This window comes from Carassius carassius, chromosome 17, assembly GCF_963082965.1.
Source record: "Carassius carassius chromosome 17, fCarCar2.1, whole genome shotgun sequence".
In the NCBI taxonomy this organism is placed as follows: domain Eukaryota; kingdom Metazoa; phylum Chordata; class Actinopteri; order Cypriniformes; family Cyprinidae; genus Carassius; species Carassius carassius.
In genome coordinates this window covers 2,530,806-2,549,983 of record NC_081771.1, presented here as the reverse complement: position 1 = coordinate 2,549,983, position 19,178 = coordinate 2,530,806, and the positions used below count along the sequence as shown (strand labels likewise).

Sequence of the window (19,178 nt, the reverse complement as noted above, 5' to 3'; positions counted from 1 at the left end):
TGTGTTTGTTCTAAATTAATGACCATTGGCTATTAAATGGCATGCTATTTATTTATTTATTTGAAATACATTTTATTTTTAATTAATCAACTGGTATAAAAGTATATTTATATTTTTAACATCTATATTTTTAATGTTCTATGTTCTATACAGTGTTCTACATGACAATGCATTTTGAGTTGTTTTTTTTATATAAAATTATTTCATTTTAAAATATCATGCAATGATTGTCATGATTTGTTAAATGGTTAAATATTTTTTTTAATATATTTTACACCTGATCATAACAATTCATGATATTTTCAAATAAATAGGGTCAACTAGGAAAATTAAGTGACTTTGCTGCACTTCAGAAATAAAATGGGGGGAAATATCTAATATAAAGTGTTTTTTTTTCCTTTAATAAAATAGTTATAGGCAACATTTTTTCAGGAAATATTCTGCAGATGCCCTGTGTGTTTTTATTATGCAAGTTATGCTACTCAATTATTTAAAACCCTTTCTGGAAATGGACATCAAGAGCCTTTGAGGCTGATTTTCTGGTTGGCAGCGTGTTCTTCTTTGGATGCTCTGTATTCCCTTCAGTACTTATTTACAGAAGGTCTTTGAGTTCATGACGTTATTGAAGATGCTGCTGTGGTGTTTGACTCTAACAGGTTGTTGAGCAGTAAGTCTCTAGTTCATCCTCCCAGTCTGGCTCACCTAGACAAGCTCAACTCTAACAGTCTGGACTCCTGTATCACCATCCATGACCTTCCTCCAAAGATCCCTCCCTACTCCAAGCTGCAGGACCTGGCGGGCTCCCGCGTTTCCCCTCGACTCACCCCGAGCCCCGCACCGGTGCTCCACATCGACTCTCCCAGCTGTTTCTCAGGCCAGACGCTGTCGGTCAGCAGCTCCCCCATCCTCTACCCCAAAATGTCTGGCCTGCACCGCAGCATGGAGTCGCTGCCGCTTCACATGAGCGTCCCCACCAAACCGGATCTGGGAGAGCGGGATGAAGCCAGGAGCACTGGGACGTGGGGCGCAGGGAGCCGGACGTCCATCACTTTGGGCGACAGGTGAGTTTGGGTCTGGTTATTGGTTGTATGATGTTTAACTGAGCCAAATAGAGCAAATCTGTCATTTTATATAGAATAATGAATAACAGAACCTGGTGAAACAGAGCAGCGTAAGAAGTCACCAGCATTGTTTTGTACAATTAAACGCTCATCACAATCATCGGCATATTAGAGTGATTTCTGAAGATCATGTGACACTGAAGACTGGAGGAATTATGCTGAAAATTCTGCTTTGCATCACAGGAATAAATTACATTTTAATGTATATTAAAATAGAAAAAAAATATTTAGCATTATAATAAAGATTTCACAATATTAGTTATTTTCCTGTATTTTTGTTCAAATAAATGTAGCTTTGATGGAGTTTAAGAAACTCTTTTAAAAAAAACTTTAAAAAATAATATTATTATTATTACTATATGATTTCTATTATACATAATTTTGCGTTATGTACCACACTGATATTACTGTATGAACTTAATTTTCCAAAATATTTGCTGTAAGAGAGTCGCCCCCTGCTGGCATGAGATCAACACAGCAAGACACTGAATGATAAGTTAAACAATCAGATTACTCGTATTGGACTGAACATCAGTGTAATGCTAACCCTGTTAGTTTGGGGTGAGCTATTTATACTGTATGTGCTGCTCTCTACCCCTCCCAGTTTACAATCTGATAGGAACACCTTTCCCAAGAAAGGATTAAGGTACATATATTTGATCTAAACTCAACTAGTACAGCATTTAAATGTAAGATGGTCCTGACCCGTGTATGTTATGCTCTCTTCTGCAGTCGCTATGGCAGTGGCCAATCAGAGGGAGAAGTGAGGGAACGCCGTCATTCCCACACGATCACGAGCATGACGGATTCGGAGAGCCCACCACAGCTGCCCTCGCCGACACACGTGACACAGACCTTCCTGGGAAAAACACCACCGACCAACGTGGGTGAGTGAAGTCAAACACTTCTCAGGTGTGAGATTTTACAGCAGATGCAAATGAAATGACGCTCTCTCTCTCTCTCTCTGCAGTGGCACCAATCCCAAGTTCAGGCGCCGGTTCCCAGATCACGCGCTCCAACAGCATCCCGGCGAATGACATGGGCTACGAGCTTTACGGCACATCTCCTCTGGGCAGCTCTCTGTCTCTGGCCGACCGACCAAAGAGCATGATGAGATCCGGATCCTTCAGAGAGCCTAGTGAAGACGGTGAGCCATGGAGAATCGAACCTAGCCTACTCCTTGATTTGATGCAACATGCATAAATGTGACCCTGGAGCACAAAAACTGTGTTAAGTTGCATAGTTATATTTGTTGCAATAGCCAAAAATACAGTCATTTTATGGGTCAAATTTTTATTTATTTTTTATGTCAAAAATCATTAAGATGTTAAGTAAAGATCATGTTCCATGAAGATATTTTATAAATTTCCTACCAATAACATATTAAAACTTAATTTTTGATTAGTAATATGCATTGCTAAGAACTTAATTTGGACAATGTTAAAGGTGATTTTCTCAATATTTTGATTTTTTTTGCACCCTCAGATTCCAGATTTTTAAATAGTTGTATCTCAGCCAAATATTCTCCTATACTAACTGGTTTTGTGGTCGAAGGTTATAAAAAGTGTTCAAATGTAGATAACATCTCAGACTAACCTTAATTTGTTTTTTTGTTGCTTTTAATGGAGAGTAGAGTTTTAATAGAACTATAATAGCAATAGTTTTGTGGTTCAAGAATTAGATTTTTTTTTTTTATCTCATTTTTACTAGTAGCTCCATAGCAGTTTGATTTTAGTATTACTTATATACTTTTATAGTATTTATTCATATTTGAATTAGCTTTTGTTTTTAGGATTTAGATGAATTTTTTGGAATTGCAGTTCTATTTTAGTTGAACAGTTTTCATACTTAAACTATAGCTACAATTTATTTTAAGGTGTCCTTGTTGCAGTTTAGACATTTAGGTTTTTTTTATTGGATATTTGTATTTCATTTCAGTTTTTATTTCAACTGGTGAAAAAAGTTTTAGTTTTAGTTAGCAACACTGCTTCATGGCCAAAGAAGATATCTAATAATACTTGAAAATGAAATGGAAACTTAGCCTATTTCCAATCATAATGCGCATTTCTTGTCTTATTTTGTATAATTCATTAGTGCATGCTATTCTAATCAGCAATCAGGTATAGATTTATTATCTTTATTTTATTTAGAAATAGACTATATTATACAAATAAAATTGGTTGCAAGCAGTTTCTTGTTAACTACAGTTATAAAGCAAAATGCAGAAATGACTTTTATTTTTAATTGTGAAACTATGTCTCTATCCTGTATCTGTGTGTAATTTAGCTCTCTTTCTCTCAGTTCATGGATCTGTGCTGTCTCTGGCCTCGAATGCCTCATCCAACTATTCGTCGGTGAGTATAAACTAATGCACAATGTAAAAATTAGGTCGGTTTCTGTATTTGAATGGCTTTTGTATATGATTGACAGAGAATAGAATACTGATTTGATACAGTCGGCTCTTTATTTCCAGAAATTTCTCTTAACAACCAGCCTTTTTTCTCTGTTTCCTGTCCTTGCTCACTCTTTCTTGGTCTTTATTACCATTTCTGTACCGTACACTCTAAGACTGAAGAGAGAATGCAAGGAGAGGTAAGGATTTTCTCATGCAGAGCATGCCGGCTTCTCTTTCTCCTTTGCTTCCTCTTATATTCTGCTATTGCTCAAGAAAAATCAAAACATTCAGATTCACTTTTGATAGCATTTGCACGATAACTGACACATAAACAACCATCTATAGTTCTTTTTTGTGTAACATCATCTTTACACTAATTGCTTTATAGTTAAATGTCAAACTATTTGCTGACCTGTGTTTTGAAAATGCCTTGGATTGTTAATTTGTCTAACTCATCCTACCTTCTCAGCAAATCCGGTTACTGAGGCGTGAGCTGGAGTCATCTCAGGATAAAGTGACCAATCTGACCAGCCAACTCTCAGCAAATGTACGTGCAAAACACCACTGCATATACACAACAGCAGATGTCAGATTAGTATTTTATTGGTATTATTTTAGAGTGATGCATTTCAGAATTTCACAATTCATAATTGCATATTATATATTTATCAAACGTTTTATTATTTTATTTTTTCATTTATTTTGATTGTTTTTCATTTAATATTTGATTCTGACACTTTTCTCACCTTTTCAGTCATCGCTGCTTGTTTCACAGGATTATTAATTAAATAATGAGTATTGCCATGTAATGTGGATTATTGTAATTTACAATATTTCTAGTGTCTTAAATCCAGATCACTTCTCACTGCAAGTTCCCACTAACCCCAGCTGCCTTCAGCTCACCCTGCACTGATCTGCTGCTTCAACACAGCTGGCTTCAGCAATGCACTCGCACACTGGGATGACTGTTCAATCTGAATGGGATTAGAGTTTGTGTGATTCGGACTGTATTATAGGCCACCTATTATGTAAAAATCACTTTTTCATGTTATTTGAAAATAAATGTGTGTTGGCCGTGTGTGTACAGTACACAACCACCCTATAATGATAAAAAATCCACCCGCTTCTTTTTTTTCAGTCCCCATAAATCATAAGCAGTGTCTCAGAACAAGCTGTTGCAGAATCCGTAAAATGTGATGTCACATTTTACAGGCCCCGCCCACAGGCCCCGCCCACGGACACTCTTTTATTGCTCGGGTCATATTATCAGCATTAATGGCAGTATCTAATTTAAACATTTTTCTTTCACAGCTATTTATAGTTTAAGCGCAATAGGACATGAAAGAGAACTTAGTTTAGAACTCACATGCCATGTGACAGCTGCTTTCTGTGCGATTTCTTTGGATGTGTGTGATTAGAAAACCCCTATATCAGACGTTTAAATTAATATGGCTTTAAAATGCATGATTTCAGCACAATAGACATGATGATCAAAACCAAACAGATGTTGTAAAGGCACAGCCCTATTCTGAAAAAGGGGACAGGGAGCACAAAAACTGTGTTTGTGCTTCCACTCAAAATAGGCGTTTTCAGAATGATGTTGTAAAATAAATGATCTGTGGGGTGTTTTGTGCTGGAAAGACACACTCTGGGGACACCTGAGACTTAATAGGTGACCTTTTAAAATCACTAAATCTATAAAACTATTTTACCAAATCATCTCAGGGAAAAGTATTCCTGTCTGAGTAGGGATCTACAGTACAGTGTGTTTTATATGGGTGGAAACAAAAGTGCCCTCATAATCATCTCCAGAGGGGCTTTAACGAAACATTTTCATTTCTGATGCTGATCCCAGTGCATATATGATTGTGTGTGTGTGTGTGTGGGATGGAGGGTTGTGGCCCTATAGTCCTAACAGCACTGTCCCTCTCTCCCTGGCTGATGTCCCGTCCCGGCTTCTGATGACTGACTGCTGCCTGGGGTTGCTGGTTGTTGCAGTCAGGCCAGGTTTGTTGGACTGTCACTTGCAGCCCTGTCCGTCGCTGTTGCATGTGTCCCCTCGCCCTCACTGACTGATGATGTGGAATGGAAGTCATTTATGTTTGCTCTGTGGCTTTCAGGTATCATCTGGCTGGGTTTTGATGATGTCATAGAGTTGGTCTTGCGTGCTGTATGAGGGAACAACAATCGCAAACATTGACATAGTTGTGAATTGTGCACTAATTTAGGATAGCTTTTTTTATCTGAACAAATCCTTAGCCCAAATTATTGATTTCTGTGTGTAACTTGTACCACACAATTTGTGCTATATACGTGTCCACCCTAGAAAACCATAAAAAATATATATATAAATATACTTGAAACACTTGCAATCCCATAGCAAACACCCTAGCACCATGTGACCATGAACCATGTAACAACAGCCATAGGAACTGCATAGGAACATGATAAAAACACTTTAGCAAATGCATAGCAACACTATTCAATTTGCTTTATTGTCACTGTACATAATAAAATAACATTCTGTCTGATGAGTCTCAGTCACAAAAGAAAACAAAATAAACAACAACAATGAATAGTCACCAACAATAAATAACAAACAGCAACAGTTGCAACAAAAAGTGCAAATTATATATTCAGTGATGTTCTCAGTGAACAACTGTAGCAACTACTGAGAATACCTATGCAACCTTAGAACAGTACCCTAGCAACCACCCAAAGCCATTGAAATATAATAACAACTACCTTAGTAACTACCTACAGTAGCAACCTCTCAAAACACATTTGAAACACCTTGCAGTGCCACAGCAACCTCTGAACAGCTTAGCAATCACAAAGAAACCTCAACATCCACAACATAACCACATAGCCCTAGTAACCACATACAGTAGCAATGCCTTGTTAACTATCCATAACACCCGAACAACCACTTAGAACTCCAAAGAAACCCCATGGCAAATCCAATGTACTGATAAACACCAAAACACCTAAGCAACCTCATATAAATGCCCTAGCAACCACCTAGAACACCCTAGAACTAACAGCTGCATGGCAATGTTATAAAAAAACATTCAGAACACTTAAGCAAATGCATAAGAAAACACTAATGCACTAGAAACCACATTACAATGACCTGGCAACCATCCATTGCACCCTAGCAAACGCATAACAAACCTTTAGCAACCATTTAGTAACATTCTGCAGCAGTTGCCTAGCAACACACTAATAATCATTCAATAAAAACTTCAACAACCACCTAGAAACACCCTGATAAGCACTGAGAACACACGCCTGGAAGCCACATAGCAACATACCAATAATCATTCAGAACACCTTAGCAACCACTGGGAACACACCTCTGGAAACCACCTAACAACACACCAATGATCATTCAGAACACCTTAGCAACCACCGAGAACACACCTCTGGAAACCACCTAGCAACACACCAATAATCATTCAGAACACCTTAGCAACCACTACACCTCTGGAAACCACCTAGCAACACACCAGTAATCATTCAGAACACCTTAGCAACCACTGAGAACACACCTCTGGAAACCACCTAGCAACACACCAATAAACATTCAGAACACCTTAGCAACCACTACACCTCTGGAAACCACCTAGCAACACACCAGTAATCATTCAGGACACCTTAGCAACCACTACACCTCTGGAAACCACCTAGCAACACACCCATAAATCATTCAGAACACCTTAGCAACCGCTAAGAACACACCTCTGGAAACCACCTAGCAACACACCAATAAACATTCAGAACACCTTAGCAACCACTACAACTCTGGAAACCACCTAGCAACACACCAATAATCATTCAGAACACCTTAGCAACCACTACACCTCTGGAAACCACCTTGCAACACACCAATGATCATTCAGAACACCTTAGCAACCACTACACCTCTGGAAACCACCTAGCAACATACCAATAATCATTCAGAACACCTTAGCAACCACTGAGAACACATCTCTGGAAACCACCTAGCAACACACCAATAATCATTCAGAACACCTTTAGCAACCACCGAGAACACACCTCTGGAAACCACCTAGCAATGCACTAATAATCATTCAGAACACCTTTAGCAACCACCGAGAACACACCTCTGGAAACCACCTAGCAATGCACTAATAATCATTCAGAACACCCTAGCAACCATATAGAAACACCTTAGCAACCACTGAGAATACAGGTATACCTTTAGAAACCACCTAGCAACACACCAATAACTGCTTGGAACACCTTAGCAACCAAATAGGAACATCCTGGCAACTAATGAGAACACATCTCTGGAAACCACCTAGCAACACACAAATAACCACTCAAGATACCTTAGCAACCCCATAGAAACACCCTGGCAACCACCCACAGCAGCCTAGCGTCACGGCGGTGTTTTTCTTCATGAAATGTGTGTGTAGTTGCGTATGTGATGCGCCAGCTGGAGTCACAGTGAGTAGCATGATGGGTATTGGTTTAGTCTATCATCTCACTCTCTCCTGTAACGTGTGTGTCGTCACATGGCAACCTCATGGTTTTGTCGTTTCCAGCCTGCAGGTCGTCCTCTGTTCACCCTCCATTTATCCATCCATCCATTTCCACAGCTGTTCTCGATTCCCGTCCTATCCCGTCGCACTTTCCCTGCCCAGATGGAGACCCACATGAGTGTGTGTGAGTGTGTGTAATGATCAGTAGTGTATGTCAGACACTAACCTGCACCTGTCTCTGTGTCTGCAGGCGAACCTGGTGGCAGCGTTTGAGCAGAGTCTGGCCCTCATGACGGCGCGACTGCAGAGTCTGTCAGTCACTTCTGAGCAGAAGGTCAGTGTACAGAAACCAACATGCTGTTAGAGTTGACACTGTAAAATTTGTGCATTTGCCTATTATATAAAAACTATTATTGAAATCAGCAAATCACCATATAAGAATGATTTCTGAAGGATCGTGTGACATTGAAGACTGGAGTAATGATGCAGAAAAATTCAACTTTGATTATGGCAATAAATTACATTTTACAAAATATTCAAATGCAAATCGGTTATTTTAGATTTCATTCTTCAAAAACTGGTTATACGCAAATTGACTGTTATTAGAATTTTAAATACTAAACAGTTCAATCTGTGAAATAATGTGAGTACTGTAAGTTTCATCAGAAGTAAGGCACAGGGATGCACAAAACACACAAATGTGACCGTTTCATTAAAACTGACACCAAAAACAGCCAGAAAAGGCACTTGTGTTAGGTTTTAACAATGAAGTTTCATGGTTTGTTTGTGAAGAGTTTTCTTTTGGAATCAGTGGAATCAGATATGTTCATCTTTTTAACATTCAGTATTATCTTTGGCTTATCATTTCAGGATTCCGAGCTACAGGACCTGAGGGAAACCATAGAAGTCTTAAAGGTCAAGAACACAGAAGCCCAGTCCATCATTCAAGGGGCCCTCAATGTTCCCGAAACCACACCCAAAGGTTTATTTTTTTTATATATGTACATTTATTCCTTATTTTTGTGCATAAGGCCTTCTTCGTGGTTTTTAGACTTGTTTTTAGACTTGATGGAAGTGCGCGCTAAATGAAAGCCGATTTTCCCCTCAGAGCTGCAGATCGACCGTCAGAACTCGTCAGAGAGCATCTCCAGTCTGAACAGCATCACCAGTCACTCCAGCGCCGGCAGCCTGAAGGAACAGGAGGCCAAGAAGAAGAAGAAGAAGAGCTGGGTGAGGATGGGAACAGTTTTAGATGGTTTTATCTTGGGTTCAGGCTGCTCATTTAGCTGATCTAATATGTGTAATGTAGATGGTCTGTTTCAATGCTGTGATTTAAGTATGACTGTGATCTCTTCCCTTCGCTTCCCTGCTCCTTATTTCACAGGTCTATGAGGTGAGTCATTTTCCCAGCCCATCCCATCCACATCCATCACAATCACAGCATACTTAAAACTTCTGAAGAAACAATCAATATCTTCTTTGCCATTATATTATGTGGTCTAAAACTCAGTCAGTAAGTCTCAGCAAATTAAAATTGTACAGTATAGTCTGAAATTGATGCTTTCAGGATTATAATCTGATAAATTTGTGTTTTAGTAGTATATACTGTACAATATATTAATAGACATACTGCCTGGAAAATTAATGTAACACATGACTGACAGGTGTCCTATTACTCTCCATAATTTCGTGCATTCTTTAACTGTTTGATATGTGCTTTGTGATTACTACTGTCATAATTAATGCCTGAAATAAGCATTATATTATGAAACTTTACAGGGTGAACAGCATTTTAATTTAACGTGTTCATTAACTATTTTTATATACCATTACAATATTTTAAAAAAATTTGAATTAGCATTTGTGGTTATTTTTTTTCATTTAATTTATAATTAATTTTTGTTATGTGTTATTTTTGTTATTTCTCATTTTATTAGGTGTTAGGGTTTTTAAATGTCTATATAGCTTTATTTTATTATTATTTCATTGTTGTTTTAAGGGTTTTAATACTACTTATTAAATTTCTTTCAGTTAACTTCAAAAGCAACATGTCTAATTTTATTTCTACAATTTAAGTTTAAATTTCATTTAATGTTTATATTTTATTTTATATTCCAGTTGAAAGTAATTCTAGTTTTAGTTACATAAACATTAACACTGCTGAGAAATAGACATTCGTTGCATTGCACTACCAATGCTAATCGAATGCTCTGCTTGAAGCTTTTTGGATCATTTTAGCCACAATTCATTGTTAAGATGTGCCATCACAAACATCAAATCATATATGCCTCCACTGTGATTGTGTTTTGCTGTTTGCTGTCATTATGATTATGACAAACCTTGGATATGAACACTGAATTAATTATTATTTTTTTTTAATAGACTCTCAATATGAAGTAGTCTTTAGCTGAGCGTTGACCCTCATTTCTGCTCTACAAATAGCTAAGGAGCTCCTTCAACAAGGCTTTCAGTAAAAAGGGATCCAAAGCACCATACGCAGATATAGAGGAGATTGCAACGCCAGTCACATCCACCCCATCTTCACCCAAAATCCAACATAACGTGGATAATGCCTCTGCAACGGCCTCAACTTCAACATCGGGGTAGGAAATGCGATTGTTTATGTTCTTCACAAGATGATTTGAATTATTCAACGTCCATCTTTCATTGTTGACGCCTGTATTTCCGGCAGATCGTGCGAGGGCCCTGAGGACACTGAGCATGAAGAGAAAGTGGTGTCAGAGTTACGCTCAGAACTGTGGGAGAAGGAGCGCAAGCTGACGGACATCCGCCTGGAGGCGCTGAGCTCCGCCCATCAGCTGGAGCAGCTGCAGGAGGCCATGACCAACATGCAGGTGTGTGTGTGTGTGTGTGTGCGTGTGTGTGTGTGTTTGAGAGACACTGTACAGGTGAATACAAATATTTAACTGTAAAACTGATTTCAAGCCTCAGATTTATATTGGTTGTCTACATGAGGGTTTTGTGAAATTGCTTTTGGCTGCAAATAAAAATATGTAAAATTAAATTAAATGATAATAATATTTTTTAATTATAGTGAATGTATTTAAAGTTATTATTATTGTTATTATTATAATATTGGTGTACTGGTTAGTTATTAATAAAACTAAAAAAATAATGAAAATATATAATTATTTTTATTATTATTATTATATTAATATGTACAATTTAATTAGTAATAACAGTGATCAAATCTGTTATAAAAATATTAAAAATTCTTCAGTATGTGTTTAAAAATATTACCTTTGTTAATTGTTATTATTTAGGTGTATTAATTAGTTAGTAAAACTGAAAAATAATAATTGTAAACAATTGTAATAAAATGTGCACGATTAGATTAATAACAATAATTTTAAATAATTGTAAATTATACAGTATATTTTTTAAATAATATTTGTATTGTTATATTTGTGTTAAATAGGTGTTAGATATTAACAATACAAATAATTGTACATTTATTGTTATTGTATTATTATTGCTGTGGTTGCTATCTAAATATGTATAATTTATTTAATACTATTAATTTTCAAATATTTAAAATGATGTGATATATATATATATATAAATTATTATTATTTGTATTATTTAGGCACACTTGTTATTAATAATAATAATAATAATAATAAAATTGACACATAATACTTGGGTTTCTTCATTTAAATCCCTTAACAAATGCATTGACAGATGACGGTGGAGAACCTGAAGGCGGAGAATGACCAGCTGAAGACGTGTGGCCCCTCCTCCAGACCGCCAAGCTCCACCTCCCAGTCCTCCGGGCTCGGTTCATTGGGCATCTCATCACCACGGCAATCTGTGTCATCTTTCGGCAAAACCGGCATGGGACAAAATGAGCCTTACCCAGGTCACACATTTACACAGAGATTTCATGCATGACATGTGGAGTTCTCACATCCAAACACTCTTGAATTCTACACTTTCTCACTGTAATTGCTGATCATCTTACAGATGTCTTTCAAAGCCCCACCACGACTTTGCAGAAGGACGAAAATCTTGTCAGAGTGTTGGTTCGCATACCCCATCAGCACCTATTCAAAGACGTGAGTGCTTTACACAAGCATGTCAGCTGATCATGTATTTTACAATATAAAATCAATAGTTCTGATTCTAAATTTGGACTTATATTATATAATATATATATTAGCCTATTTATAAATATTTTGAGTTAGCTTGTATTTTTATAATTTTAGTTTAAGTTTTAGTCGTTTTAATGTGTGCTTGGACATTTGTATTGTATGTAATCTTAATTTTTTTTTTTTCTGTTTAAATAATTTAGTACTCTAACCTTAACTTATTGTATTTCATTTACTTGTCAAGTCTGTGTTTTTAATTTATTTAATATTTGTTTTATTTCAGCTATATTTAAGTTAATTTAAAATATTATTACATAATTGTTGTTTGTTGAATTTGTAATATTTTTAAATAATCTTTAATAAAACAAAGAAAATACTACTGTTTAAAAATTACTTCACATAATTTTTTTTTAATAAATGTCGATTGATGTAATTTAAAAAATAAATATTGAATTAGAATTAGAATTAATAATTAATTGTAATTTATATGTTGTTTCATAACTACAAAAAAGCTGATCTACTTTACATTTTAAAGCTGATTTGAAAGTGTCTCATTGATAGGAGGTGAAACAGCTGGAGTTTTTCATTGGCACGGTTAAAGTCAGCGGACGGACGGACTGGTTTTCACTGGACTCTGCAGTTATCCAGGCTTTTAAAGTGAGTGTCCTCTGCAGTCTTCTGAGGGACAGAAACAACCCCTAATTTAGACACAGAACCACTCAGACTTTGTGAATGTGTAAAGCTCTTCTCCTGTCGCCGTGTGTCTGTAGGAGTATTTAGCGGTGGTGGACCCCGGCTCCAGTCTGGCTCTCTCTCAGGACTCCATCTACAGCTACAGCCTGAGCCATCTGAAGAGGGTTCTGGGAGCGCAGCCGCCCGAGACGCCTCCTGTGCGCCTCTCTAGAGGCTCTTCCTGCATCAGCGTGACTCTGAAAGGTCAGTGTGTTGAGGCTGCTGGTTAACAGTGGAACCGTACATGAACATGTCCATCTCCAATCTTCTGCTGAAGGTATTGAGTCACCTCCAGCCACTCACTTAATAACTGAAATGTGAACATGTCATCTATATCATCAATTTTATTTATATATACCTGTATATATTTTACATTTTTAGATATAATATGTGACTTTGGACACAAAACCAGTTCAAAATTGAGATTTATACATCATCTGAAAGCTGAATAAATTAGCATCATTGATGTATGGTTTGTTATGATAGGACAATATTTGGCGGAGATACAACTATTTGAAAATCTGAAAGTCTGGAATCTGACTTGCAATGCATATTACTAATCAAAAATTACTTTTGATATATTTACAGTAGGACATTTACTAAATATCTTAATGGAACATGATCATTACTTAATATCCTAATGATTTTTGGCATAAAAGAAAAATCTATAATTTTGACCCATACAATGTTTTTTAGGCTATTGCTACAAATATAGCTACTTTTTAAATACTTAATTGTGACAAACCAGATTATACCTAGAAATATATATCACAAGAAATATATATATATATATATATATATATATGTGTGAGTGTATATAATATTTCATTTATTTATTTATATTTTAAGTCATTTTAGTATGTCAAATAAAACTCTTATTGTTATTATTTTTAATAATAATATCATTAGATGCACTGGTTAATGCTACTACTACTAATAATAATAATATTACCTTTACATATTTAATTTATAATTTTTATTTCTACATTAAAAATAATAATAATTGTAATTGTAAAAAATAATAATAATTGTGGACAGTTTTATGCCTTATTTCCCGCATCTGAAATTCCTTCCTTTTACGGTTACAATTTCAAACACTCAAGTTTTACTGTCCGTAAGCTAGTAAATGATCTGACACAATTTTTCAAAAAAATGTTCATATAAAATGTAAGCCATTATTTTCAGATTTCCATCTTCAATAACCATCAACAAGCAATGTAAATACCAACAGGCCGCGCTGCAGTGTGAATGAAGTATGTTCATAGCCCAGATCCCCAGAGAAGAGCAATCCAGCACTAATGTTTCTGACTGTAACAGCAGCCAGCAGGAGGTGTGATTGAACAGCAGATCCACAATCCCATCATTCCTGCGCTCCCAGTCTGATATATGACCCAGGGAATCAGGGCCATTACCCAGACTCCTCTGTGCTTGGTCTAAGTGTTATTTTAAGCACAGGCTGCAATTCAGAGTTGTTTATTGAGGTGGTGTGATGCTATAGACCACCCAGACTAAAGAAAACACACTCGTTTGTCTATTCTCTCTCTCGAAGAAGAAAATGTGTATTCCCTCTTTCTTCCTGTACTGCATTAAAAAAATAATTTACATATACTCTTAAGATAATAGCCTAGATCTTTAATCAAAAGCATTAAACCACATCTTACAGATTAATAGTTACATTAGTCAAGGTTATATTATCATCATCAGCCTGAATAGGGTGACATTATAAACATATAATGCAATGGTGTATTTTTTCCCATTGATATTGTTCATTAAACTATTATTTCTATTGCACTTTATATTGTTTTGATGCTTGATATCACTTGTAAAATTGAAAATAGCATGCAAAATTCTTGACTGATCAAAAATCAAGCAAAAAATATAATTATTATAATCAACATCTATATATATTATAGCATCTATAATAATAAAAAGTGGTTATTTGTTTGAGCCAAAGGGTCCTTGATTTTTTTACATTGTATTTTATTTATATATTTATATACATTTGTTTTAAATAATAATGACAATAATATTTATTATTATTATTAAATAAATATATGATTTTCATGCTTAAATTTATATTTGTAAATCTATATTAGAAATAACCACAATAAACCTCTACAGTAGCTTACTCTCCAATCTGTAAAAAAAAAAAAAAAAAAAGCTTGTTAATATCCCTACACACACACATATTTACTGTATATACATATATAGGGGTTATTGTACTATATTAAAAAGTCACAGCTTACTCTTGAAACTCAGCAAATTGCTTGTAGATGTCAGTCATTTGTTGCTTTGGATAAAAGCATCTGTGAGACTAGTATCGTAAGACATGTTATCTGTATTGTACTGACTGTCCCCTGACTGCAGGACTGAAGGAGAAGTGTGTGGATGTTCTGGTGTTTGAGACGCTCATCCCCAAGCCCATGATGCAGCATTACATCAGTCTGCTGCTAAAGCACCGGCGCTTGATCTTATCAGGCCCCAGTGGCACAGGGAAGACCTACCTCAGCAGCCGGCTCGCCGAATACCTGGTGGAGCGCAGTGCTCGAGAGGTTACACCCGCCATCACCACCACCTTCAACATGCACCGCCAGTCCTGCAAGGTACACGGACAACTCATTCACAGTCATAGACCTGCAGACTCTCCATATTCAGTAATATCAGATTAGAACACAACTTTTGATCTTCTGTAGTACAACTGATGAACTAAATTGAGCTGAATAATGAAACGCGTTATAATTCAGATAAATGCTGTTCTTTTGAACTGTGTGTTTGTCGTAGAATCCTGAAAAAATGTACACATCAATAATAATCGCATATGTCTCTTAAGCAACAAATTAGCATATGTGACCCTGTATAAAAGCAGTCTTAAGTCGCTGGGGTGTATTTGTAGTAATATTTTGTAAATCTCCTACCGTGAATATATAAAAATGTAATTTTTAATTAGTATTATAATTAGCTTAGAATTCATTTGGACAAAGTATTTCGATTTTTTTGCATCCTCAGATTCCAGATTTTCAAAGAGTTGCATCTCGACCAAATATTATCCAATCCTAATAAACCATTCAACAATTGAAAGTGATGATGTATAAATCTCAATTTGGAAAAATTGACACTCAAGACTCAAGGTTTTGTGGTCAGGGTCGCATATTAGAATGATCGTGTGACACTTAAGACTGGAGTTGATGATGATGATGAAAAATCAGTGTTGCGTCACAATTTAAAATATATTAAAATACAAAAACAGTTATTTGAAATTGTAAAAATATTTCACAATATTACTGTTTTTGCTGTACTTTGGATCAAATAAAAGCAGGCTTGGTGAGCAGTAATGTTTTAATATGCATAAATAACAAATCACTTAAACCATAATGAACCCGTCAGGCTCTTGAAATTTGCCATTATGAGAAGTGAGACTTACAGTATGATTCAAATTTTAGCTGAATCAAATTTGTTTCATAATTGATTAACTTTGCAACACTGACGTCGTTATTTAACTAAATTAAATCAACACTGAACTGAATTGAGCTGCAAAATGACACTGTTGTATTGTGTAGAGATTAATATTGTGAGTTTCTACTATTAGAATATATTATAATAAAGATATCATTTTAAATTAGCAATACACAATTGCCATGATTAATAAATGAAATGATAAATGAATTATGACACTGTTGTCTTCTGTACAGCTGAAATTTGTTTCATAACTGATGTATTTTGCTAAATTGCCACTGTTATATTCTTATTTGTTATTGTGAATCTGTGTTGCAAAAAGTGCTACATAAATAAAAGGGATTCGACCTCTGACTGTGGTTTTGTCTTTTTATCCCAACAGGACCTTCAGCTCTATCTGGCCAATCTGGCCAATCAGATCGATCGGGAGAGCAGCACAGCTGAGATCCCATTGGTTGTCATCTTGGACGATGTGCATGATGCAGCATCCCTCAGTGAACTTGTTAATGGTGCTTTAACCTGTAAATATCATAAATGGTGAGTCTAGGAAAGTCTACACCATCATGACTAGTGGGTTTCCCAGTCATCTTAAAGGTGTCAAGAGCTGTTTTGTTTCTCTTTCTCAGTCCATATATAATAGGAACAACCAATCAGCCAGTGAAGATGACCCCAAACCATGGCTTACACCTCAGCTTCAGGTTGGTAACATACACAAGATCCTTTTAGCTTCCTGTGGAGTGTCAGTGAGGAACAGCTGGGACGTGTTGCCCCTCCTGCTTTTGTTTTCATTGTCACTTTAGGTGACACTAACATGTGTTTGCCTTTTTACTACCTACATACTACAAAATGATGCCTAACTCTTATATTTTATAGTGTTAAAATTGACATTTTATCATCCCTTATACTGTATGGCCTGACTCGCGTTTTCAACAAATAATGACAAACCACAATTATAAGCATAGAAGTGCTAGTTTTTGCTCGTCTGTTTTTTCAAACATAAAATATAATATCAAAAAATGTCACTATAAATATAAGTTGCAAGTCCATTCGGTCATTTATTTGACAAGCAGGGTAATATACATTCAGCTGGTCATAATTGCGAAAGAAAAAAAAGCTTTTCATGATAATATAAGACCTTCATCAATGGGTTTGGGGTTTATTTTTACACAATGTCTTTCTGACTGTTCATTAACTCTATTAAATGCATCCTTGCTGGATAAAACTATTCATAAAAAATAAAAAGTTACCCCAAACTTTTGAGTGGTGATCTATTTATCCGTTTTCATATTTGTTTTACATGTTTCCTCTATACAGGATGGTGATGTTTTCCAATAACGTCGAGCCAGCAAACGGGTTCCTAGTACGTTACCTGCACAGGAAGCTAATGGAGGCTGAAGATCCCAGGAGCGTGAAGAATGAAGATCTGCTGCGGGTGCTGGACTGGGTGCCCAGACTCTGGTACCACCTCCACACCTTCCTGGAGAAACACTGCACCTCGGATTTCCTCATTGGTAATTTTCATTTTTATATAGGCACCATATTGGATTAGAATAAGGAGGATTTTTTTAAACAACAAGCTTGATGTGCATAATTCAGGGAGCATTTCATCTATGTGTGTCCAATCTGTGTTGCCGTAGGTCCCTGCTTCTTCTTGTCCTGTCCAGTAACAGTAGAGGAATTCCGCACATGGTTTATCGATCTCTGGAATCACTCAATCATCCCGTACCTGCAGGAAGGAGCCAAAGATGGCATTAAAGTGGGTCAGAGTATCCCAAACTTGAAGATTAAATTTAACCTGTCAGTCAGAATGCAGCTTCCTAACTGTTAAAGTGAGCAGTTTTTGGTGGAATCAGTGTGAATATGTGCGTCTGCAGGTTCACGGGCAGAAGTCGGTGTGGGAGGATCCGGTGGAGTGGGTCAGAGGATCTCTGCCCTGGCCGTCTGCTCAGCAAGACCAGGCCAAACTCTTCCACCTGCCTCCCCCGAGCACAGGCCCCGGCAGCCCCAGCCAGCCAGGAGACGATCGGCCACATAAGGAGACGCCACCCAGCTCCGTCGAGTCAGATCCACTGGTCAGTATACATACGTATTTGTACCAAACATTTTTGAGACTCAGCAGTGCAACAGTCTGATTGCTTCATGCCACTCCTCACTGATGCTGGAGTTTGTGCTGAAGGTGCCCCGACCAAGTATTGAGTGCAGAAATTAACATTCTTTAAAGAAGAAATCCTTTTTTTAATTGATCTTATGAAATATTCTATTATTTTGACATACTGGACTTTCATGAGCTGTAAGCTTTTGCGAAAGTTCTTTTTTTTTTTTTTTTTTTTACTTTTTGCTATATTGCTACCTTATGTTAAACTGCTTAAATTACTTTTTTCTGTGCATCATTGTACACTCCATACACTGTAAGGGCAAAGCAAAAAAAAAAAACATTTTTAACATCTTTGCAAATTTGTTAAAAATAAAAAAACTTAAATGTTTCCATTATCTGGAACAGTTGAAATTTAGCTCAGGAGCATTCATATTGCTTTTTGATGTTACTACACTTCAAGTGAAGTTAACCTGTGGCAAATTCAATTGAATGGGTCTGATTTGGGAAGGCACGCGTCTCAATAAAAGGTCTAACAGCCAATAATGTCTATCAGAGCAAAAACCAAGCCCTGAGGTTAAAAGAACTGCTGTAGAGCTTAGAGACAGGATTGCATCAAATCTGGGGAAGAGTTCAGAAAAAAAATTCTGCTGCATTGAATGTTCACAGAATCACGTAGACTCCATTATCCATAATGTAAGACATTAGGAACGTCACCGACTCGGACCCTTCCTAGAGCTGGCCTCCTGGCCAAACTGAGTAATTGAT

At 36.5% G+C, this 19,178-nt stretch overlaps 1 protein-coding gene across 3 annotated transcripts in view; it reads left to right on the top strand.

Moving 5' to 3' along the window:
• Positions 1 to 19,178, top strand: part of nav1b (neuron navigator 1b) — a 73,801-nt gene that overhangs the window by 53,079 nt on the left and 1,544 nt on the right. For 2 of the 3 annotated variants that reach the window (XM_059570405.1, XM_059570406.1), the window contains 22 exons: positions 657 to 1,061; positions 1,726 to 1,767; positions 1,854 to 2,008; positions 2,092 to 2,268; positions 3,423 to 3,475; positions 3,690 to 3,713; positions 3,986 to 4,063; positions 8,275 to 8,358; positions 8,895 to 9,006; positions 9,133 to 9,254; positions 10,467 to 10,627; positions 10,717 to 10,879; positions 11,727 to 11,904; positions 12,009 to 12,100; positions 12,695 to 12,790; positions 12,904 to 13,069; positions 15,233 to 15,468; positions 16,701 to 16,855; positions 16,945 to 17,016; positions 17,633 to 17,829; positions 17,956 to 18,074; positions 18,193 to 18,390. In XM_059570405.1, the coding sequence (XP_059426388.1) occupies positions 657 to 1,061; positions 1,726 to 1,767; positions 1,854 to 2,008; positions 2,092 to 2,268; positions 3,423 to 3,475; positions 3,690 to 3,713; positions 3,986 to 4,063; positions 8,275 to 8,358; positions 8,895 to 9,006; positions 9,133 to 9,254; positions 10,467 to 10,627; positions 10,717 to 10,879; positions 11,727 to 11,904; positions 12,009 to 12,100; positions 12,695 to 12,790; positions 12,904 to 13,069; positions 15,233 to 15,468; positions 16,701 to 16,855; positions 16,945 to 17,016; positions 17,633 to 17,829; positions 17,956 to 18,074; positions 18,193 to 18,390 (3,085 nt within the window). The remainder of the gene's footprint in view (positions 1 to 656; positions 1,062 to 1,725; positions 1,768 to 1,853; positions 2,009 to 2,091; positions 2,269 to 3,422; positions 3,476 to 3,689; positions 3,714 to 3,985; positions 4,064 to 8,274; positions 8,359 to 8,894; positions 9,007 to 9,132; positions 9,255 to 10,466; positions 10,628 to 10,716; positions 10,880 to 11,726; positions 11,905 to 12,008; positions 12,101 to 12,694; positions 12,791 to 12,903; positions 13,070 to 15,232; positions 15,469 to 16,700; positions 16,856 to 16,944; positions 17,017 to 17,632; positions 17,830 to 17,955; positions 18,075 to 18,192; positions 18,391 to 19,178) is intronic. The other variant, XM_059570407.1, reaches the window with a different exon arrangement.